The sequence below is a fragment of the Mycteria americana genome, chromosome 3, assembly GCF_035582795.1.
Source record: "Mycteria americana isolate JAX WOST 10 ecotype Jacksonville Zoo and Gardens chromosome 3, USCA_MyAme_1.0, whole genome shotgun sequence".
Taxonomy (NCBI): domain Eukaryota; kingdom Metazoa; phylum Chordata; class Aves; order Ciconiiformes; family Ciconiidae; genus Mycteria; species Mycteria americana.
In genome coordinates, this window is record NC_134367.1 from 120,946,569 (window position 1) to 120,971,306 (window position 24,738).

General features: G+C 39.2%; 1 protein-coding gene across 10 annotated transcripts in view; it reads left to right on the forward strand.

The window, feature by feature from the left end:
- Positions 1 to 24,738, forward strand: part of EHBP1 (EH domain binding protein 1) — a 227,739-nt gene that overhangs the window by 159,644 nt on the left and 43,357 nt on the right. For 6 of the 10 annotated variants that reach the window (XM_075496799.1, XM_075496800.1, XM_075496801.1 and 3 more), the window contains 2 exons: positions 14,570 to 14,717; positions 21,757 to 21,873. In XM_075496799.1, coding sequence (XP_075352914.1) covers positions 14,570 to 14,717; positions 21,757 to 21,873 — 265 coding nt within the window. The remainder of the gene's footprint in view (positions 1 to 14,569; positions 14,718 to 21,756; positions 21,874 to 24,738) is intronic. The other 4 variants (XM_075496803.1, XM_075496804.1, XM_075496805.1 and 1 more) reach the window with 1 other exon arrangement.

Genomic DNA, 24,738 nt, shown 5'->3' on the forward strand with positions numbered 1-24,738 from the left:
TTCCCTCTGTGCCTTCTGCCCCATCATCTTCCATTCCTGTTCAACCCACCTGATTTAGTCCCATCATTCTCTGCTTGCTTCCTCTATTTGTATCATATTAGCCCCTTTTCTTTTCTCCCATTTCTTCCCTATTTGCAGTGTGGTAGAAGTTAGGTCTTCTGTTAGGTCTGCTCATCTGGTGCTTCTCAGAAGCCTTCGATCTGCAAGTTGTATGCATGCCAGCCTGTATGAAGGTATGTAAGCCTGTAGGCAGGCATTTGAAGTCTAAGAAAAGACCGCATTGATCAGAAACTCCTTGAAAACATGCTCATGGTTTGGGAGGATCATAGATATGTCCTTAAAATTGATGCAGCCTTTTGGAGACTGGAAGAATTAGCTTAAGAGCTCTGTGAACAGAGTTACTGATTCCCATCATGGATCCCTTTCTCTATGGTAGACTTATAAACAGCTCAGCCTTTCTGTTTGCTTTCTTGGTGTAGGTGTGCATGTAGTGACTCTTTTACGAGAAGCTTCTGTCATTTCCAATCTGGTATAGCAGCTGTAATCACTTAGGTTTTAACCAGGAGAGCCTTTTTATTAGCTTACTCATTTTTATTTAACTCGCCTTTTCTCATGATGAATATCACAGGGCTAGAAGGGACATATCTGCTCCCACCAGATGTTGTAAAATAGCAGCCTGTAGTGATGGTTGTTAGCAGCAGCAGCTTGGCTGGAATGAGGTGTTGGAAAGGTGAGGAGACTGGAGCTGGTCTGTGCAACCTAACTGGCAAAGTGGCAAGCTAGAGGGTACCACAAGAAGTGGGAAATATTCAGGAGTCACAGGGCTAAAAGGTCTTTCCAGCAGGGAACCCTCACTTGCAGAATGTGGAGTGGAATCCATAATTCTTGAATCTCAGCATAACTCTGGTGTCAGCAAATATCTGTGACGGCTGGTGGCAAAATGTTTGTCTTATTCTCCTTTAATGACTGGTCCACATAAAGAAGGGAAATTTACTGCAGCTGTCATTTACTCTGTAAACTTGAATGGCTATGGTTATGGAGTCAGTGTGATTACAGAGAATGGAATTAGAAGTTAAGAAATGCACAGGCAACTTTAATTAACCTCCTTTGTGTATATGCATTATGATGCAGTCTTGTGATCACATACTATTTTCCCCAAAGCAATTGTGTGTCATTTAGCTCAGAGGATTGAGGTGATGTAGAAGGCTGTTTGTCCGGTGGACCTCTGTCCTTTTGGTTGCAGAAATTGGAAGGTGTGCGGTAAATGAAGCAGGGATTGCAAGGAGCAAAAGGACGAGGTCACGGTTAAGGTGCTTGAAAGAATTAAATGTAATGCTGCCTTTGTCTCAGAGTTTCTGATCAGTACTGCTAAGTCTTTTGAACCAAACTTCCTCCAAGTGGTCATTAATTGTGTATCCTTCCTTTCTGGATTGCCATTTGAGGCGAAGGTTTGATTTGCAGATGTATTGAGCATCCAGGTCTGTCAGGGAAATCAATTGGAGCTGTGCTTGAGACACATAAAGGGCTGCATAAAGCTTAGTATACTAAAAAAACCCCAGGTAATAGGCTTCCCAGAGTGAGCACCCAGTGTTAGATCCTTTTAGCTGGATCTCTCTGTCTCGTTTCTCATCTGAAGAACAGGGTAATAATACCACCACAGGGTGTTGTGAGAAGGGAATGTGCTTTTGAGGCACTTAAATACCGTAGTGATGAGCACTGTAGAAAAGCCCTTGATGAAATTAATAATTCTGTCTACAGAGCAAGATTTGAATATTGTGGAGTAAAGAATGGTGCTACATATTGATGGACCTACATATTGAACAGTGAAAATAAACCAAAGCATTGAACACCACTGGGTAGAGCTCAGATCTGAGCTAAGTATCAGGGGACAGTAAAAGTGAAAGGTGCCACAACAAGGCTCTATTCTAAAGGATACAGAGCAGGATGAAAATTAAGATTGTGCTCAGTAGTTTTATTTCTGGCATCTCCTAAATCGCGTGTCAAATTCTTTTAACTTGTTTTTGCAAGGTCGATAGCTTATAGCAGAGAACACTATATAGCATGGAATTCATGAAAAGTAGTGCTCATCTGGCAAAGGATGTGTTTTTCTTCCTAACACAGGCCACAGATTGTTTCTGAAGTTATTTGGGTTTTGCTTGAGCTAAGGATTCCTCCTTGGTGAATTTAGGTGCAGGACTGAGCCCCTCATATGGATTCGGCCAAAAATTTTGCGTATTTAGGATCTAGCATAGGTTCTGGGATGCAGGAGTTCAATAGTGTGATACCCAGAGGGAATCACTCTGTCTTTTGCCTCTTGTGAAACAGGAGAATAGTAATTCTTTCTTCACAGCAGCATTCTGAGGATCACTATACTAAAAATTGTGAGGGACTCCCATTTATACAGTAAGTATTTAAAACCAACTTAATACAAACTGAAGGGGTGTTTTCAGAGAGCAATCCTGATGCTGCTGCTGTGCTTAAATGCAACTGTTGCTAACCTGCTTTCTCTACAGAGAAAGATTTGGTTTTACTTATCTCTTCTACCATTATTTCATATTTCTTCAGGTTGAATGACAGCTATAGCTGCCTAAATATAAAAAAAAAAAAAAAGGGTTGAAAGAGTAGTGGGGACTATATTCAGCTTTTGCAGTAGAATTTGCAGCTATGAAGTACCTCACCAAGAGGCTGTTGCCTCCAAACATGCAAACACTGTCTGTATACAGAGGGCAGCAGGAAGAGGCTATGCCATGAGACTCTTTCTTTCTGCTCAGAATATTGCTTTTTATTACTCCCTTGCTCAAAGGACTTGTTGCAACTGTATCTAATTCATATTTAATAAGCTCTTTTTACTTCAGGTGTCAATCTGTTTTGCCCATTGCTTTTCATTTTCATAAATATTTGAGTGCAAAATGGTAACTTTTTTTTTGGACTAGTTTGGAAGTATTTTTAGAAAAGCTTCAGAAAGTGACAAAATCTGAAAGGAGATGAGCTTGTATACTCTTACTTTAATTTTGATTGCATACATTTGCACAGAGACGGGATATGACAGCTGCAATAAAATAAAGATAAAGCAGCATTTTAAATGCTCAGAAAAAAGCTTTAATAAATGGTCCCATTTATTGATCATGTCCTGCAATAATCTGCTGCCTCTGAGCTAATAAGCTTCTAACTGTCCCGCTCTAATATATGACCAAAAAGTAAACTCTAGTCAACATGACCAGAAGTGGTACAGAATGCAAATTCACAGTAGACAACAAAAATAGGATATTTTAATTTGATTGAAAGATGCCTTAAACTCAAGGTGGCATTGCAAGTATTCTTTCCTCCCAATATTTCAACAGGTTCTTGAAAATGAGTACCAGATAGCTTTATTCAGTAACTTTTATTTCTACCTGAAACCAGAATCCCTACTTCTCTTGCATTAGGAAAGGCATCTAGCTCATCAGTGGATTTTTTTTTTTTTTTGTAGTCTCCTCAGTTGGAAAATAAACGTTTGTGATTCAGGTGGTAATGTTGATTCATTTAAGGAAACATTCCCAAGTTATTCCCATCTTGTTTTTTAAAAAAAAAAAAAAAAACCAACAAAAACAAAGAGAGAAAAGCTAATCCTTATTAATTAAACATCTAGCATTAATTTATTGAGGTGTAGGACTTTGCAGATGGCAACCTTGGTCTTTTAATATTAATTGGAAAATATTGATTGAAAAAAGACTAGTCTGTCATGCTGATAATTGTGACCAGATTTAGATATGATCACTAGATCTTCCTGAGATTACAAAGAAGCAGTTACCATCTAACTGGTAAAGAGATTGAACGTTATTTTGGTAATCCCTGAGCTTTGGTAACTTATTCCCTGTTGTTCATTTATATGTCTTGTCTGTATGCCACTATAAAGTGGTTAAATATGGTTTAAGCTGATAAGACTATGCTGTATAGTATTTACATTTCATGAGCATTCCAAGTTTTATAGCTGTTTTAACAATATACTTTTCTTTAAATGAAGGTTAGACCTGCTGACTGAACACTTCAAAAACACAACTGAACTGATATTTACTTCTTTATAACAACACGCTAAGGTTGAGATAGCCTGATCTCATTTCCTTGATGGCAAGAACAAACAAGTTGTTTTATTTAATGTTACTCAATACATGAAAAATAAAAATATTCTGTAACTTTCCAAGAAGGTTCTGTATCTTTTGACTTCATATTTGATCTGTTTAAGCACTTTCTTACTATGAAGTTGCGATATTTCACTGTACAAAAATGCTGCTATAGACAAATCCCTGACATAGCTGGGAAATAAATCAATTAGTGCAAGTAAACTAATTTCTAAGAAGAATTAGTATGCATGGTCAGTTTTATAACAGGAGGGATTTCGTGAATAAAGTGTAACCTTTGATAATGCAAGACAAATGTTACACAGTTTGAGTTTTAGATGAAAGTGCTTGAGATTCTCAGCTGAATTTTATTGCTGTTACTCCCATAAGCTGTATCTATTTACACCACTTAAGCATCCAGCCTAAATATATAAATACACAGTTATTTGTTACGTGGGTGTAAATTCAAAGCGCTGCATAGTCTGCAGCCGTAACATTAACTTGCACGCTCACAGAAAATAGGCTGTCAATTTATTAGTGAATTTTAAGATCATCCGAACAACATTAGTTCAAAAACTTAAGCATCTTCTATCCGTTTATAAATATTAGCAAAAAAAAAGGTCTCAGTGTTTCAGAGCTCCCCCTTTGCGTACAAAGCGAGACCTGGATTTCTTAGCATCTGGAATGCTCTTTTTCTATCACTGCTAATAACTGTGGACGTTTTCTGTGTGGATGTTCAGTACACGCTGTTGTGAATCCCAGGATGATATCGCCATTACTTAGAGCTGTATTTTGCATTGCCTATTCTGTTATTGCTCAGCATGCACAAGGGTAGAGTTAAAATCTTTATTCATTTCATTTAAAAATGTTTCTTTTGTTCTCCTTATCATGTTCTGGCTTTCCCAAGGATATATGCCTTGAACGAAAAGTCACATGTGCATTACTAATTGTGTGCCATTGTATTTACAGTTCCTAGTGGTGGCACTGTGAAGCTACTAATTCTTTTGCTTCACTTGATGTAAAATAATCTGAGTGTCTTTGATAGCAGTGAAACAGTATTAATTGTTTTGTACATTTCTTGGTCACTCTTCTTAGGTGGTCTTCATAATCTATTAGAACTTTCAGCCAGATTTTTGTAATGTCATGCCTCCAGCAGTGATTAAATTGGTAATTAATGAACAGTCCTTGGCAACATAAACCACATCCCGTTAATTTTCCCTTTTGAGTTTTTAGAAGTTGTCGTCTCTGTCAGAAAGCATTGCGCCACCTTGCTACAGCCCCTTGGCATGAAACCACAATGGTTGATTTTTTGCAGCCATTAGTAGATCAGAGCAGTAATTTCACAGTATTTTGGTCAGGGTAATTATAGTACCAAGTACCGAGTAGAATTGGGAATTCACACAAGAAGTCCAGAAATACCAGGTGAGCTTCCTTGTGTTCACTGGGACGTTATGATTAGTTTAATTGGGCTTTGTTTGATTTCAGCCGCAGAGACTCTTTGTGCCACGGCACTGCAGCCACTTTCCACTTTAGTGTTTCTGACCTGCATTGACAGGAACTGGTGCAAAAATGAACTCTTTGAAGTGGGACTCTTTGGAGAGGGCAACTAAAAAAGGGGAAAAGGGATGTGTAAATAGTTGACTGTAGCAAAGCTCGAAACCGGACCGAATAGTCTGTGTTTTGCGGGTGATGTGGTTCAAGTTCTTTTATATTTTCAGCCGGAACGGATAATATTTCTGCTACGTTCGTGCAAATGCTTAGTAAATTACTGCATTTAAAAATGCAATCTTTTTTTAATCGCTGGCTTTTATATATAGCACCTGCTGTTCTACCTTCCTTTGAAGATACAGTTGTTTCTCCCACCAGAAATACTGCGAATCATCTCTTTAGTCCTGCAAACAAATCTGGGCGAATGCATTAATGAGACTGCAGCTGCACTTAGTAGTTCACATGTCACGAAATAGTAGGTAAAGGCATTCATACTTGAGTGACTGACTATAGGTGTAGCGGCCTTCAGCAGTACATTGTGCACATTAAAGTTTAAATAGTCACTTGCCTGTTGGCTTCTGAATGAAAGGACTGTCACTGGTCACTTCTCCTGAAGCCTTAATGAAACCAAATAGTTTGCTACGAGTTTGGGCCTAACCATTGGGGTGTTTCATGCAGTCTTGTCAGTTGATGTTCATGAATTGACTTGAACGGAGATCAAAGTGTTTCTCAAAATGGAGAAGCGGAGAGAGAGACAGCTCCTTCAATTGCACCACAAGAGCTAATCAAGCCATCAGTTCTTTATGCACTCTGCGTGCCTTTAGAATTTAATACCCAATGGTTTGTCAGGACAAATTGAAATTCGGGGGTTGGGGAGCGGGGGGTCCCTCCTTGGCCCGCTGCAAATAAAATACGTGCTTCACTCTTCTGGAGGCTCGTTTTGATTAATTTTATAATTTAATGTAAAACTGCAATGTTGATTAAATATTTGGGGTTGGAGAAAAAAAAAAGTTAAGGTAAAGGATTCAATGGGCATTATATGCCTTAGCGCTGATTAAAGATCCAGGTTTAAAGTGAAAGAGAAACTAAACTCAGCATGGTTTTTTTGTTTCTTTGATTGCTAATGAACTTTTTTGCTGAAACATTTTAAATTGGATTCAGAAGATAGTTTTTTGAGTGTCAGTTAAAACAAAGTCATGTGAAAATGCCGCTCTCCCTCCCTCCCTCCCTCTCTCTCTTTTTAATTGATATGATTTAGGCAGAGGAAAATGGTAAGGGGGATTTTTCTATTGCAGAAGCAATTTTTAAGGGATTTAGTCTTATTTAGCCTGAAGGTCTTCACACTAATGAGAGCACTTAAGTTACGTCCAGGCGTTGATTAGACAGCTCATCTATCAACTGGAGCATGAGAATTTGTATTTTAGGTACCTTTTATACATTATAAATGTATATGCTTTTTTTATTACTTTAGACTTTATTTTCCACAGATTTTTAATTACTTTCTTTCACATCCAAGGTGGCTGTAATGCAACTGACAGAGCACAAACGGCAACAGGGAAATACTCTACACTTGATGAGAAATAATATCAAAACTGTATCTGTAGAAATTGGCATGCCGAATGCAAATTGCTACCCAGATACATTCCTTAAACGGCCACCAGCCTCCTTAAAGTCTAAATACATTTATTCAGGGAACACAGAACTATATATATTTAAAAATGCCCAACTACCACCACCCCAAAAAATTGTGCATGCTCTCTCTACCTGTAGTGTTTTTTGCCGTGTTTAAAACACAATAGCATCTTAATTATTTTCTGAACCATTCTGAAAAGTACAGCTTTTGTAACTTTTTGACATTTCAGGTTTAAAAAAAAAATTAAAACGTTGCCACCAGCTTGCACTATGAGCAGCCTGTAATACCAGTTAAAAAAGCTTTCTGAACTATTTGACAAGATTTCTTAGTGCTGAGGCCATATGCTGTAGCCTTTAAGCTATTTCTTCCTATCAGTTTCATTATCACCTGCCTCTGAGTCTCCAATATCATCAGTAAGCACATGCAGAATCATAATTATGCCATGTACAAGTTCTTTGATAACATGTACAGTTTTCTTCTTAATTCTTTATCAAATGCATTGATCGTGGCATGTGTGCATTGATCCAGGTCCACCATCTGGCTGTGTGTGATAAGCACAGTGGCATCTTTGCATTTCCACTGTCATTCATTGCGCTACAATTTGGCTGCAGGGGAGTAGTGGCTGGGATTAGCCCTGTTCTGCTACTTACTTGCATTTTAAGTTGACACCTCTACAGCGGCTCAGACCACATTACAAACTGAAACACATACGCACGACTTAGTGATGTGACACTCCTCAATAAGCTTACTCCACTAGCTACTCAACAATCTGTAATTGGATTTGTAGGAATAACAGCAAAAGATTTCCTAAGAATTGCTGGGGACAGAAGGTGAAGTTTTCTCATTATTGGCAAAAGGCTAGGTATAGATCCTAGGCGATTGGTATTTTCCATTAAAAACAAGCTGCCAGCAGTTTGCAGGACATTTTCAAAAAAACCCCAGCAAAATAGGATCCAGGGAGGCGTAGGGTTTGCACTTGTTCCATCCATTCTCATCACATGCAAGCGGACTGGGATCCCACCACCCTCCCCTGAAAATTAAGAGAAGGAGGGGGAAAAAACAACTTTCAGAGGCCCCCTGCAGCCCACTCCGCTTTGTTTGGCTGGGAGTGAACCGGGAGCATTCCTCAGGAGGGCATGTCCTCCTCCTTCGGCACAGGGTTGCCCGCCTGAGAAGGAAGCTTCCCAGGATGGCAGTCTGAAAGATGCTGCTCTCGTGCTTACGCATCCCATAGACTTGCCAAAAGTCTTTGTTTCATAATGCCACTTTTTTTTTTTTTTTTTTTAATTATAAAGTCAAGTTTACACAAGAGAAAATCCCTTAAGTGGAGCTCGATGAATGTTGACTCCTACAATGAGTAAGCAGCTTCTTTTAACTTCTGTCTGTAACTCGGCTGTGGAAAGGCACAGAAAATACCATCTTTAGACTTATTGATCTCAGATGGGACGTTATGCCCTGTCTGGATGATGGCACTATTTCAGAATATTTCTCAGCCTGCATGCTTGAGACCTTGTTTGTGGGTAATGCCAATAGCATTGACAATCATGGTGACAGGCGTAACAAGCTTCTGGATCCCGACGCCTTAGGTGATTGTTGTCCTTAATTATACTTCACAGATGAGGGAGAGCACAAACTTGCCTAAGCAGAGAAAATTCCAGGGAAGAAGTTAGCAGAGGGATTTGTCGCTGCTTTTGGTTTAGATCGACTTTCTCGATGATCTTTCGTGGGAGCCCCGTCGGTAGGCAAGGCTGCCCTCGCATTGTTTGCCGGGAGAGCGCCTCGCTCTTAGTATCAGTGCAGGCGAGCAAGAAGAGGAGGAAAACAGAAAGTGTATTTGGAATTAGATGTTTCAGCCTGTCCTTAAAACTTGCCGTAGAGCCAAGTGCAGTGTGAAATAGAAATGCTTGCCTTGATCGTCACGTAGATGTGCAGCTCCTAAAGGGTTAAACGGGTTAAATCTTATTTATCTGAATAGAACTGCAGGGCTGTTTTGCAGAATGCTCTAGCACAAATACCTATGGTTCACTTTGACGTTACAATTTTTTTGTTGGTTTCTTTACTTTAAATACTTGAACTGTTAGACCTTTTACTTTTTTCTCTGAGAAAGATGTATTTGTACCAGATTAGAAAAGCTAAACTGTTTCTTTACATTGAATAATCAGCCTGTCATGACAAATCTATCTCCTTCTGCATGAGTAGGTGCCAGTTTGACTAGCTTCTTTTAGGCTCACACTGGGTTTTAAGCTGGATCCATGTGCATGACTGGCAGTGCATTTGTTGGGCCAGATCTAAGGAGCCAGAGAGCGTTCAGCTCCTTTTTGCCTACAAAAGAGCAGCCAGACAACCAGCAAGAGGCCTTGGATGTAGCACAAGGTGATACTTACTTAGTCAGCCATTCTTTTTTTCAAATATCTATTTTTTTTTCATTCAGTAAACTAAGAGTTTCTCAATTTCACAATGACACGAGGAATTAAATTATCAATGGATTGTTTTTCTACAGCCAGCATTCTTCACATCAGAAATGCTGTACCAAGTGAATTGTAGATTTTCCAGAACAACATAGATTATATTAAAAAAAGAAATAAAAATAGAAAATTGCTGGCTAACATTCCTTTAAAAATACCTCCTAGGTTTAAGGAGATGTTTTCCATTTTACAGCCACACAACCCCATTTTATTGTGAATTTTGGGGGCTTTTTTTTCTTAAAGGGGACAGCTTTGTTTAAGACATTGTTTGCGATTCTTCCAGTTTTAGACTTTGGGCTACTTCTGTTTTCGTTCTGTCTTGTCTCATTAGTCCATCAGTGCCATAGATTGGAAGCAAATAGCTGCTTCTTTATGACAAGTGATTTGATACTTTTTGTGATATACATTCATGAAAAAATATTATCAAGCTACATACACTTTATTGGTAGTAAGGTAGCTGATGTAGGCACCAGGCAGAAGGCAGAAAATATCAAAGATGTTTATGTCTTTCTCTGCTGATCACTTCCTACGATCTGACTAGCCACAGAAGCCAAAGCCAATGCACTTTTGTTTATGTTGAGTGTTCCCTGCTTAGCAATTCGTGTTTTGCTTGCTACCTGTGTATTTTGAGCTGGTCTGAAACGGTAGTAGGGACCAAACATAAATGTGGTCCCCAGGGTGATCAAAGCTTTAATCTGACCAGATGGGACAAACTTGAGAAAGATTTTGACTTTCCACTCTATTTTGCAACAAGAAAGGCTGATTTTTTTTCTCCGGTCCTTTCTTTGTTAGAAGAGGCAGAGATCAGGCCATCCCCAGAGAAATGAGCAGGTGTGGCCATTTACAAGCATGTCTGGTTATATTATAAACCAACATAAGAAAAGTTTGAAATGGTTTGAAAAGATCTGCTAAACAGTTTTAATGTTTCATCCTAAATCCTATTTACTTAAACAAGAGCCGATCAAGGTCACAGTAAAACCCAGCCTGCCCAAACCTTTAAAGCTCGTGTAATATTTTTTTTTTTTTTTTTTTATTCTGTCTTCTCTACTAACTGAATAGGTACATTTTGGTAATCCTTGCCTCTGGACAAGCACAGAAGTCTTTTTCTTTCTGAATGGCTAATAACAGAGCCGTTCTTCCTGTCTAATGATGAAAGAGGTGGCAGTCAAGTTCTTTCTCTTAGAGGTACTGTACACTCGGGGCAGACCACGGACAATTTTGAAACCTACAGCTACGGGAATTGCTCCCCCTCATAGGTACAATTCTGGTTTAATTTTGTTGCTGTGGAGTATCACTAATTTACCACTTTTTTTTTTTCCCCAGTCTATGGACACTGTAAAGAATTTTCTTTTTAAACATCAAATAAACACAGCTCACAGGATTATATTCTTTTATAGGGAGAGGGATAATACGTTATCAGACTTCTTGTGTAAACTCAGTTTGGATCCTCCCAAAATTCTGCCAAAGGATGACTGAAAATCCCTGGCAGATATTTGTGGGGGTTTTTTTGTTGGTTTGGGGTTTTTTTGTTTGTTTGTTTTTTAAATGCAACAAGATTGCAGAATTTTTAGTGATTTAAGGAGACAGGTTTTATGGCGGTGGTTGGGTTTTTTTTTTCCCCCCTGCAAGACTCCATTGCTCTCAATATTTTACTGATTGGTCAGCTCTCGGCTTCTGCTGCTGCCGAGCAACATCGGTGGCTGGGTAATGATCTTGGAAACTGCCCCGCCAGTGTTTCACATTCGAATTCACCTTCCCAAATCCACGGCATCGTTTTTGGCCAAAGTAATGTCAGTCCTCGCCGTCTGCGGTGAGTACAAAAAGGACCCCCTAACGGCAGCCATTTTTATTTGTTTCTTAAGATCCAAAGGCTGCTGAAAGAACAATTGGATAAAGTTGAGGATTGGAGAAGCTTGATTTTCTTGTTCCAGTGAAATGAAACTCCCGTCCTTTTTTTCTTTGCCTTCCCCTTAAAAGCCGGAGTCTGCTAGGGGGTTGTGGCTGTGTCAAAGCCGTTGGGATGCCACTGCTGATCACTTTAATTACTAGGACTAAGGAGGATAAAATTAAAAGTAGCACCATTGAAGCAGTGGAAGAAAGCTTGCCGAGATGTCGGTGAACTGTGAAATATAAAAATTGCATACCAATACATTTTTATAGGAGGGAAACAAGGAATTACATTACTTATTCTTGAAGAGTTTGTCCTTAAATGGTGAAGTTTTCCTCACCGTGCATCCACATGGCAGATCTTTAGACCATTACAAAGTGATTGGGGGAAAATAACAGAGCAAACTTTAATGTCTCTTTGGCATGTCAGGTTCACGTCAGAGAGTGAAAGATTTCAACTGTACAGGAAAAAAAATCACTGTATGTGTTTTTGCGTGGTCCTTTCTTGGTGCAGAGCTTCTCTTCATGTCTCTCTCTTTTTTTTTTTTTTTTTTTTTTTTTTTTTTTAGTATCTATATTCATGCTTCCGTACCTCTCCCGAGCACTTTCCTTTCCAAAATCTAGGGGACTGAGTTGCTGTTTAATAATTGTTCTGTACCTCAAAACTTAATCTACCCACTTTTTCTGCTCTCAGATTCATTGCTCCTTCCACCAATGTTTCCTCTGCCAAGCTCGGTAACGGAGGGTTCAAATACCTGAATCGAATTTAAGCAAGAACTAGGCTGTTTTTTCTGTTATCCGCTGGTGATGATTGGCTTAATCAGCACAAACACAAGCCACAATAATCTGTGTTTGCTTGGAGATCCCCGGGATGTTAATGACTATGCTAATAATTCGGGATACAAGTTCTCTTTCAGGAGGAGGGGAGAAGAGGAGAGCGGGGCGGGGGGGGGTGGTGGTGGTGGAAATCAGCCTGCTCAGTTTAGGGCACGTTTGTCACAAACACATAACTGGCCTTATTTTAAACTACATGGGCTCCAGTAGATTAAATTGTTTGACGTTAAACCACATGGGAATCTGAATATAAATTTTGCACATTTCTTCTCAAAAGTCATTTAAATCAAATCCACAAGTTCCTGTATCCCAGGAATTACAAATAATAGAGATTTGAGCAGTTTTATTTCATGTCAAATTCAACGTAATTTATGTTACCGAATACCGTGGGTCGAAATAAAATCGGTTGCTCTATCAGTTGGCTGGCTAGAAATTAAATTAAATTGATCTATTACAGTGCATAGGAGCAGGGGGGAAACTTTCCAGTTGTCTTTCTAATGTGTACTTTACCAAATAAGTTTTTGATAGAACTGTTGCTCTGTGCCTTCTGGGAAGTTAAAGGGTGAGAAAGCAAACAAAGCCAATGTGCCATCCCGCTGCCTTGCAGGGCCCAGGCAGAATTGTCTTTCCAGGGTAAGGACATTAGGAGAAAAGTAAATCAAGGCAATCTGATAGGGAATCAGGGTTCTGTCACTCAGAGACAAGATATTGTGTTGTGTCCATATACCTTGTTTACCGTAGGGTTTTATGAGTTGTAACCTGCCCATGCAAGCTGTTAATGAGGCTAAATCTTGCTGCTTGAGGATTGAATTACAGCACACCTCTGGGCTAATGGTTATAAACAGAAAGTCCCATTAGGGCTGCATTCTGATTCAGTCATTTGCATTTTTTCTATTGTGCCAAGAACAATGCTGAGTAAATAGCTACAAACAAACAATTTACATGGAAATGGGTAAAATGTACCTAATTAGTATTTTGCGCTTGTTTTATTAATGATTGCTTAAACTAAATAGCACTTAGCAGCAGCTCTCACCAGCATCTGCAGGTGTGGGATGCTCAGTTTCTGGGTTGGTGGGAAGGCTGCCAGGATGGCTCTCCAAAATTAGGCAGTTTGTTATATTCCACTTAGTTCAGGTCAACTGCCTATACCTGGGCTTTATCCTGGTCATTATGTCAATAATACAAATTTACGGCAGATTTGACTTAAAGCCAAACGCTGTCTTTGTTGCGCTTATGAGCGTTTCTCATATTGAGGGGAGGGGGAAAACAGTCCTAACTTTGAAAAAATCATATTTTTAAGGTGAAAACTGAAATTGTTTCCCTTATGGTTTAATGGATTCTTATAGATATGTTTAAACACATCTTTTTATTAATATTTTTTTAGTATGGTGGGTTAGTATTTTCCAAAATTTCATGCTGCAGAACTTTACTCATTTATGTAACTGAAATATTATCGTGCTTCTAAGATAGTTAGGAGCTTTAGTGCGACACAGCACTATCTGGGATGGTTCCAATATGATCTCTTTTGACCAAAGCCAAACTGACCAAATTACTGACCACTAGCAAGACGTTTTAAAACGATGCAAAGTCTTTTCTGCTCTGGCGTCTATTGTTCTTTCATTAATTTTCATGAGTTTATTTTTTTTAAAAATAGATGTATCCATTGAAGTCAAAGGATGAGGTTCCATCCATGCCTCAGATTCGATGTCACTTTACACTTTTAAGTCAGCTTGGTGATTGGAGTGACCAAGAGCAACATCTGGCCTCTCATTTCAGTTCTATGAGAGAATATTACTCAAACAAGTAATTCAATTTAGTAAAACCATTTTTATAGCCGTGGTAAAACTTTTTGTAGTTACTATTTTGAGACAAAAGTGTCTGAGAATTTTCATCAAGGTATTTTTATAGAACATAATTTATAAATGCTTTAAATTGCAAATAATTAGGTTTCTAATGCATTAACAATTTGGGGAACACTTAAAAAAAAATCTAATTCATGGATGTCTTTAAAAATTGTGGTGTGACACCCAACTGATATCGAGCATCCTATTTATAATGTGGGCCAAGCACCATGCTGTAAACCAGTTACTATCATGATGATCAGATTGAGAATGAAATTGCATTTCTGTCAATTACTGACTTGGCAACTGTTCAATATATCTTAGCAGCAAGATGAAGAGCGGCGTCGGCAGCTGAGAGAGAGAGCTCGTCAGCTAATAGCAGAAGCTCGATCTGGAGTGAAGATGTCAGAACTTCCTAGCTACAGTGAAATGGCTGCAGAAAAGTTGAAAGAAAGGTCAAAGGCATCTGGAGGTGAGCTGAGGAACCTTGTATCTTATTTCTATGGCAACCTAGAAACCAGAGGCCTGTTTGGGTATCACTTCTATTCACACTTCAAAACGTTGTTGTTCATCAGGTGCACATATCAAAAGACCTGACCATAGATATGTTTCCTAAATCAGCATTGTGTCACTTGATTTCCAACAATTAAAAGAAAAGCATATATGTGATTGAAAGAAAAAGATGCCATGTGAACAAGTAGCTCATAGTGGCCCATTATTTACAGATTTGTCATTACCCACAGTTTTTTAGAATTTTATGATTGTTGGTTAGAATGTCTTCAATATATATTTTTATATAGGAGCATGGACGTAATTTTGGGGGGAAACAACATTAGAAATACTTAAGAAACTTTATTTTGTATTAAATGTGTTCAAAAGACTGCTTGGGAAGAGAATTTTAAAGGTGGCCCACGGGAGGTGGGGGCAACAACCTTTTGATTTTAAATGGCAGTCTTTTGACATACCACTTGCCTTCACAGGTTTTGAGTTGTAATATTGCTATAATGTTATTAAACTGACTTTGAAATGTCATTAAAATTCATATACCTGCCAGTGCTATGAGCTGGAGTAATGTAGTGTCACTCAAACTCAAATGGGTGCTGAGCACACGTTTCAGTACAGGCTTTTTGCTCTTTTAGAGTCTTCTACATATTCTAAGGGGAAATTGTGTTTCTCATACTAACACGTAATTGTAAGCCAAAGTGTCAGGAAAATCCAGCTTTACATTCACAATGCACGTAGATTCAACAACAATATTTTTTTTTTCTCTTCTACATGTATTTTATATGCATATATATTTAAATATAGTCTTATTGCACCCTGAACCCTACATTTCTGTTCCATTTAACACCAAAGAGAAAAGCAGTTAGTTGTACGTCTCCCTTTGGGTCTGTTCTTCAGTTTTCCTCTTTTTGCCCAGTAAACCAAGCTTGCCAACATAACTCACTGTCATGGTAAACAGGGAAATTACATCCTTGATGGGTAGAGAGTAAGACAGGCTGAGCAAAATGGCAAAGTACTTGTATATTAAGTAGACTATGATGTTATTCATCCCTCTTCACAATTTATGACTCCCAATCCTACGTTATTTAATTACTTCCTCCTCACTGTTTTATCGTGCCTGTACATAGCTGTTCCTGCCATCTCTCCCCTCCACATAAGGTACACTTTCTGGGTATATCCTGAAGTGTTCAGCTGGATAGTAGTTACCCCATTTTGTCACACTGACTCACTTGTAGTGTTGCTAAATATCCCAGTATGCTGCTTTCTGGGATGTGGCCTTCCCTGTTCATATTTTCCTCTGAATTTTGCCATTGCTCTTCCTGCCCTTCGTTCAGTTTATAAACAGTCTCAGAGGTAACTGTGCACTGTGCATGTGTGTGTGTATATATATATATATAAAAATGTATTTATATATATAGATTGCATATGCACTCAGAGAGTTTCAGTGTTACTAAAGGAGGAGACAGTACCAGTACTGCTGACAACTTGTTTATAAAGTTATCACCAGTATACCCGTTGGGTTTCATCCAGTATAACAATTTCACTGCTCTCTACTTTTGCATGTGCTTTGAGTTATCTCCTTGGTTTATATTTCCTACCTTGATTTATCTTTGTTCATACAGCAGTTTGGCCAAGTTATTTGCTCTTTGCGCTTTTCATGTCAATGTGCATTTTATAGCACTTCCTTCTACTTATTCATTCTCAAAAAGCTTTCCGTATGGCACATCTTCCACGTACTTCTGCCACACCACTGGTGGTGTCAGGTGCCACACTAGATCTCCACTCAAGAAATTCATTCTTCTAAAATGGAGTAGTTCTGTGAAATGGCACCAACATTTTATAAACCAAATAAATTATGCTTATTTTGGGTTTCGTCTTTTTCATTTTTTGATTTCCACCAAAAATTAGGATTTAATAGTCTCCTTATTACAACTAAATTCTGAATATTGCCTCTGACTGCATTCACATGTAGTAGGGTTTTTTTCTGTGTATAGTCCTGTATTCCCTGTACAATACCCAAGACAAGCTTATAGTAATACCTTATGTCTTCCAAGCTCTCTTGTCCATTATGCTTCATTAATCTCTTCTTCTGCATTGATTGCTACATTTTAATTTACAAAAAGGGAACGTACCAAATCATTTTCCTCTCTCTCAATTCAGCTATTCCAGGAAAAAAGTGACATTTCAGCTTTGGGATTTTGGAGTTTTTAAAGACTAACTTCTTGCTCACTATTGTAGGTGAAAAAGTGATCTCTTTCAGTGTTTCTATATGCTCATTAAGAGTTTCATGCTTTGGCACTGGTGCTACATTCTCTGTTAAAAGGCTTTATTTAATCATCGTCTGAAAAACTCAAATGCCTATGGCAAGTTGAAACTTTCCTGGATAAGCAGCATCCTTTGCTACGAAATCTCGTCTTTTTCATAGGTTATTTGACATATGAGACAGAAAATACTTCTTCCTGCCAACTGCCAGAGGGTTTGGGATGGCAGCTTCAAATTTATTCGATGTCCTAGCTTCAGGCTGATAAGCGGATGCCTTGAGATGGGTCCAGGGACAGTATCGAGATAGGAATCCAAATATCCTCCCTTTTCCCAGCAGCAACGGGACAAAGGAATTGACATCTTATCTAGGTATTGTCCCCGTGCAGTGGGACACCCGTCTACTCTTTTGGGATTTGGGTAGTGTGTTTTCTTTACTCTCTGGCACATCTCCATCTTTTATTTGAGATGGTGTCTTTGTAAGGATGTGGCTCAGATCTGGAGGTGGTGAGTAGGCAGCGGAGGGAGGGAACAATGGAGAGGACAGGGGTAAGACAAGCATAGTGTGAAGAGGCTTCGGTAAAAAAAGTGCCAAAAATAGGCAAAACTGGGAGGGGAGAAGAGAATGAACACAAGAACGGCATAGAAAAGAGATGTTGGAGGAGCAGGGAGGGAAAAACACAGAAGCAGCAGCATCCAAATGTATTGTAAGACAAAAAAAGTTTTCAAAAATTTTGGAATTAATAACAAAAGCTGGAAGGGTGTACTGCAGTTAACTTGCCAAAGAGAGCCAGCTGGCTCTCTGTATTGCACTTGTATGCTTAAAGTTTTCAGGGTACGTTACAGATTTTACTTCTGAGGCAATGATTTGGAGGGAATGTACATGGTAGCTCAGGGTTACTCATCATGCTTAGTCTCTGACTCATAAAAGTGTTAAGTCCTCAATTTAAATTTTTTAACAGGCAGTATTTGTATCTGTTGGCAGTTACTGCTGTACTTTCTTGTCCTGACATCTGATTTCTTGTACACTGAACCAGTATTTCGACTCTGCATTTCTTCCATTCCCCACCTTTGCTTCCTTTATTACTGTTCAGATGCTCCTGTCACATCCTGTAGCCTTAAAGTGAACTCCGTACCTGAAAGTAAATAAACTAAATATCTGAATATCCACAAGCTTGAACCAGAGACAATCCTGGAGGCATCTTCCCTAAAGAGCAAGTACTGTTCATGCAACTCCAGTGGCAGCTTACATATGCTTCTCCCACTAGTGTGATCCAACACCCATCAATGCTTTTATCTCTTTATGAAAATTGTTCCATTTTAATTTCATCTAGAAATTGATGCAGTCTGCTGCAACTCCTTCACATGTGGACAAGCTTAAACCAAGTCAAGAGAATACCAGTTTAACCACAAATTAAGCCAGAGCTTAATCTGAATAGTAAGACATATGACCTGTAAAATGCCTCTGGATCTTTTTTTCCACCAATATTCTGGCATTTCCATTTGGTTCCAAAAGATTCTTATTTCGCTCTCTTCAGTCCAGACTACAGTCCAGGCTCTGTAGGTAATGGTCAGTGCTGTTTAGTTGTTGACTTAATCCTTTATCTTTAATTTTGTTCATTTCTTCACGACATAGTAAAGCTTTGCTGTCTTTCTAGGATCCACATTTACATACTTTTCAAGGAAGCAGTTCTTTAGTACACTTCTAAATACATGCCCTGGTTCTAGACCAAGTGCTTTAAGTTTTTCACACTAGTAATTTGTTCTTTTCATAAAGGATATCTGTTATCTCTTCATCATGTTGTTCCTTTTATCATTTATAATTGCAAAATCTTGTTGTAACATGCTCCCTAAACACATTTCCCTTTTAATGCACTGGAAGAACATTGGACTGGAAAAAAAAAAAAAACCTAGAGTAGTTTAAAACAAGGAATTTGTAGTTTTTGAAAGATATTTGAAAATTTCTCAAATTACTTCAAATGAATGCTTTTAATTGAATATTTTTTTTAAATAAAGTGTAAACGTCCTGATAATCATATTCAGTCAAAGCCTGCCAACTTTAAATTAAATACTAGGTCAGGTCATTATCTGACACTAGGAGCTGTTGTCTTCGACATTCCCATCTCTTTTGTTACCTAAAATGGTGGTGTCAAAGACAGTGCCTCTGATCTCATCTCACTATATTAAATTAAAGAAAATCAAATAATCTAATATAAGCATTCCCTTAGTATGCCTTAGTCTTAAACCCTGAAACCCTGTCATCTTGTTTAGATTGTTTTGACACATCCGGCATCCTGCTGGATAACTGGTAGTTGTGAGCTGACCTTGCGAGCTGACTTCTTTGGGTGCTTTGGAAAGTCATTGCCTGCCTCGAGGCTCGAGGTGGATTTGGTTTCCCTCTGCTGCGGCGGTGTCCCTCTTTCTTTCTCTTCCACCTCTTCCGAATGTCCGTGGCCCTTTGCTGCTGTTAGCCTGGCCTTGCTTTCAGTGTGCCACCATGAGCTCCAGGATGCCTTTGAGAGTACTGTAGTCTGAGTGCCACTGAATTTCTCTGACACCATCATGAAGGATTTAAAATCATGTGAGAAGTCTAGCTCCTCATTAGAAAAAGTAGAGATGCTTTGAAGAAAATGAAAAACTTCAGAATTGTTGCTGTTGCTGCTTTACCATTTTCTGTTTTCTCTTCAGTCTGCTTTTTACCCCATCCCTTTCTCTGCTTCATGATGATCACACTGTGCCCTTCTACTTTGTTCACCTACTTCTGCACTTCCTGAAACAGCTAGAGTCCAGATCACAGAACCATCTGTGTGAATTTAAGTGGGAACAGAAAAGATGTCACAGAGAGTCCTGAGTGTTGCTGCCCACCCAGTTGTACACCTGAAGCACCATCTGTCAGGTCCCAGGTCTGGTTGCAGATCCTGGTTTGGCTGGGGAGAGATGTTCTTCTCCATCCATCTGGCTCAAGCTGGGGCATTTTGGAAGAAAGCTGGCTCTTCCAGGGACCATTGAGAATCAGTGGGGAGGAGCCCAGGGAAGTCATGGTGGTCAGCTGAAATGGAGGGGTCCTCCTTCACAGACTGCTGCTCCATCATACGTGCAGCACATGCTGAATAAGACACTGAAATGGAAACTTCTTTGCTCCTGTCTGTTGCAGCAAGAGCCTTACCCTGAATCGGCAGAGGTCTGCAAAAGACATTGATTAATTACAGAGGAATTGAGGGAGCAGCTGGTTAGAAAAGAGTAGCAGACATATTAAAAAGTCAACAGGCTCCTAAAATGGGAATTACAGGGACTGTGGAGATAAAGAGGTAAAGAAACAACTTTATGACCTTCGTGTCAGCAGTGTGGGCCTGAAGTGCAAACTTCAGGTCTGAGGGGTGAGGTTTAGTGTATTTCAAATACAGGTGATGAGTGGTCAGCACCAGTCCTGGTCCAAACTTCCCCAAACTTCTGGTATTCAGGATTATAGCATCTTGGTACTATGTTTAGGATCCTTTTTTTTTATGTGACATTTGAATGTACCAGTGTCCTGTAATTATAATTAGCGTTTTTTCCTATTGTGAAGTGTTTTAAAGTTCCTTTAGTTACTATATTGTGTCTTCTTTCTCCAGACACACTCCAGCCTTCTCTTTTTTGTCATTTTTACATGCATGCATACATACATAGGAAAAAAATGTTCGTATACATCTGAACAAGTGTAGATAGCATTTGATATGAGACTTAAAAGTGAGTAAATACAATGCAACTATATGCTTTGAAAGTACTAATCTAGCTTTTATGGACTTTCATTATATATTTGTATTGAAAATGTGAGTCAGGATTTTTTCTGGAATCTGCTTCACAATTCAGCACTTGCTATTTGATCTTCCTCAGGTTACTTACTCTTTCTGTGCCATAATTTACCTACATCATCATCATAATTGTAATTATAATAATCACCTACTTCATAAAAGATTATGGGGCTCATTTACAAGTGATATTCATAAGCTGCTCTGAGAAATTCGGTAGAAAGGTCCCATAAAAATATAAATTATAATTACAATTATTATTTTATTTAAAATGTATGCGGCTTACAAACAATGCTGATTCAAAGTGGTGCAATAAGGCAGCAATTTGTGAGTGTGCTCTTGCTACACCTGACGTCAGCGCTTGCTAAGTGTGATGTGGTAGTTTTCCTCCTCGTATCAGAACTGGTAGGAGATGCTGACACCTAAGCAAGGTACAGTGATCACTGCTCTGTGATACATTGTGCAAAGTAAGGAGTAGCAAGTCTCACTGAGCTGGGATCTCAGTACCCAGAGCTGCTGCCTTTCTCAAGAGACCACAGCTCCCAGGTCCTTCTGCTGGCTGGACCCAGCCAAACCTGCTGTATGCTGGCTTCAGCACCCATTCTGCATTATGGAGAAGTGGGAGCCTAGGGGAAATTATTTTGACTCAAGTTATAAGGAAAAGCACATGTGCTTTTCAGAGTTAGCCAGAGATTCAGCACAGAGAACAGCCACTGCTGAGGCCAGACCCTAGCTTTATTGTAACAGGAGTTTCCAGCAGAGCTCCCTGTGTGTATATTGAATTGCATCAGTTTAAAGATAAATCCATGAGTGGACAGAGTGAAATCTCCTTCCAGACTTATTTAATGATTTGCATTTTTATCATAACTCAGCTTGTTCTCTAAAGCATTCATTTTTTTTTTAGTGATGTGGTGCATGTACATAAGAAAATACTAACCTTAATGCTGTATGTTCCTACAGATGAGGATGAGGATGATGATAATATTGAGATAGATACTAACGAGGAGGTTCCTGAATGCTCTGTTACTGGAGGTGGAGATGGGCTTACTAACCTAGAAAATGACCTTGATTCAACGGGTAATTAATGGCTATTTTGTGTATTTTGCATGACTAACGCTCCATCATCATATAAGTACTGATGTGCTGCTTCTCTCTGTCATAGCTTTATTCCTTTGTGCCTTTTCAGGTCTTTTAAACCCTAATGCTTATTCTTTTTGAATATTTTGCATTCATGTTGAGTTGAAATTTTAAATTAGCAACAAAATCATTATTTCCAACAATGGCAGATTTAAATGTCTCTTGCTGTTTGATGGGGAAGGGAACCCCAGGCCAGATTTGTAAATGACAGCCACCTGAAATCACCCCACCTGGACTGTCCCAGCAAAGCAAGGTAGGCAGGCCAGAGGAGTGAGCAATCGTGTTGGTGAGTACAGCTGCCACTCTCTGCACTGCCATCCTGGTCCATGTGCTCAGTGAAGAGGAGGAAACATGTCTCTCTTCCCATGTAGGCTTGGTATCCCTCGGTTCCTTCCTGAGGACCAGTTCTTGTATTTATGCCTTGTTGCTCCAGTGGGGACATGGAGGTATAAATTTGAACAGAATTAGTCCTATTTACTTTACAAAGTTCAAGTAATATATTTTAAATAAGACATTGTAAAAGCATTCATATTCTTGTAGAAATGCTTGTATAACCTTAGCACGTGCTGCTCAAGTAATAATAAATCATAGTAGTGGTATTTCCCCTTTCAAAATTGTAATCGAGCAAAACTGGAGTTCAGATTCCTCCATAGATGATAGTCAGGATCTTACAAGGGAGATGTTTATTTAAAAAGGTGCTAGGTCTTCAAAGATGTGAAGGTAATTGCCCATCAGTAAGGGGCTCCTCTGCTCACAGGTTGTTGCTGAAGGAGTTTGTTCTCTGTACAAGTCTGCCTGTTACCAGCGGCCCTGGGGATCGCTGAGGGCCTCTTTGTAGTATGGTGTGCTTCTCTGCCAGGGCATTTCTGCTCCCTACGAGTTAGCTCAAGCCTGGAGAAGTGTGGCAAGCACAGGACAGCATCGGGATAAAGGCAGTACAAGAGAGAATTTCTTACAGCATCCTCTGACTTAGTTCTGCCCATGCCAACTGGACCCAAGTTTGTAGCCTGTAATATATTAAATCAAAAGACTTCATTTAGTGTTTGCTTTCTGTAAGTAAACCGACAATTATGTGTATATAGCACTTTCTTTCTAGACTCAAGTCTTTCACATTCACAAAAGACATGTCCTTTTTTTTTTTTATTTGAGGATTTCCAAACACATAAGAAAATATATTTCTTGTAGTGTTTCCAGCATTTTAATTAAGCTGATTTAGAGCAGAATCCTGTCAAATAATTTTCCAATAAATAGTGGTTCATTTTAGGAGAAATAGAAAATCAGTAAATGAATATTCCTGTCACATAGCCCCAGTGACTTACCAACATTTATTTCTGTGGGCCTTTTTTCTTGAGAGATACCTTCTCAGGGATACAAGCCCACTACCCAATGCTTCATCTCCACCATGGGAAGACATTTGGGAAAAAACCTGGGACTTTATTTTGAGTTCAGTCTGCACAGTAGCCAGAGGGACAAACTAGTAAGGAAGGGGATGGGCAATAACACAGAATGCAGTCTAATGCTGTGATAGAAATCAGTGTACGCAGATTTTGGTGGGATTGTGCCAATTCATGCCAAGTTCTAATGACGGCCGAATCTCCCGGGAGCACCTAAATGCCAAACTGTAAGGGACATTTCACATTTGGGATCATTATGACCATTTAATTAATTTTTCCCCTGCTGAATCTTAGTCCCTCCCATCTTTCTCAAGAAGAGAAAACTTTTTTTTTTATTTTTACTGCCAGTTGTTGGTTTTAAATATTGCATCTGTCTGTATTTGTCAGTACTGCTACCATACACTGCTGTGAATGTATCTGATAAAATGTGAACCTCTTATATCATAGTTATTACATGATGTTTATGTATAAACCCACGAGAATGTGCATGTACTTACATGTGAGCCTCAATTAAGGGCACCCTGACTGGGTGTGCCAGAGGAAAGGGAAACTATCCTTCGTCATAGCCCAGCCCAGCCCATTGCTGCTGGAGGCAGGCATCATTTGATTGCCAGCATGCCAAAAATATTTTGGCTAACATGAATCGGAGTGCTCCAGACCTTGGAAGGAGCTGTGTGGCAAAACAGTCATGGCTGCGCTTCCCACGCCAGCTAGAAGTTACCAGCCTGCAGTGAAAAACTCAGGCTGTGCCTATAGAAAAACATAGCAACTGCTATTTTGTCTATTTAACCCAAGGCCCAGATGTACGTGCATAATATACACAGGTGATGCTGCATTCGCTCCGTCTCAGGGGTGATTTCTTGTGTGGTGCTGCACGTAGAGTATGTCTGGGGGCTTCTGCACCAGCGTTATTCTGCCTTCCTACCCAGGGTTAGCTCCACAGATCTGCGCTGTGGTTCATTATTAACACCTTTCTCCTTATTATGTGTGTATATGTAGGTAACTGTGTGTGTAGGTGTGTTACAAATTCATACAGTCAACGGTCACGTACAGAATTAGCATTATTGGGAAGTAAAATTCTCAACTCATTTCTTTGGGCTCTGATCCAAGTTGCTAAAACTGATGAAAAAAATTGTGGGGCTTCAGCAGGCTTTGAATCTGTCCCTTCGATGCAGTTACAAAGCATTTTACAGCTCTCACGGCTTCAGTGTATTCTATAAATCATAATAAAATGTTACTAGAAAGCCTTCTCTTTTGATACTGAAATTTTAACATTGAAAAGCTGTGCCAAGGAGCCTTATGATGAATTAGTAGTTCATAAACTTGAGGGGTTATCAGTACTTAGAATATGTGATAAATTGTTATATGTAATCTTAAAATAAATGGCTCTTTAAGGGTATTTTTATGCCAA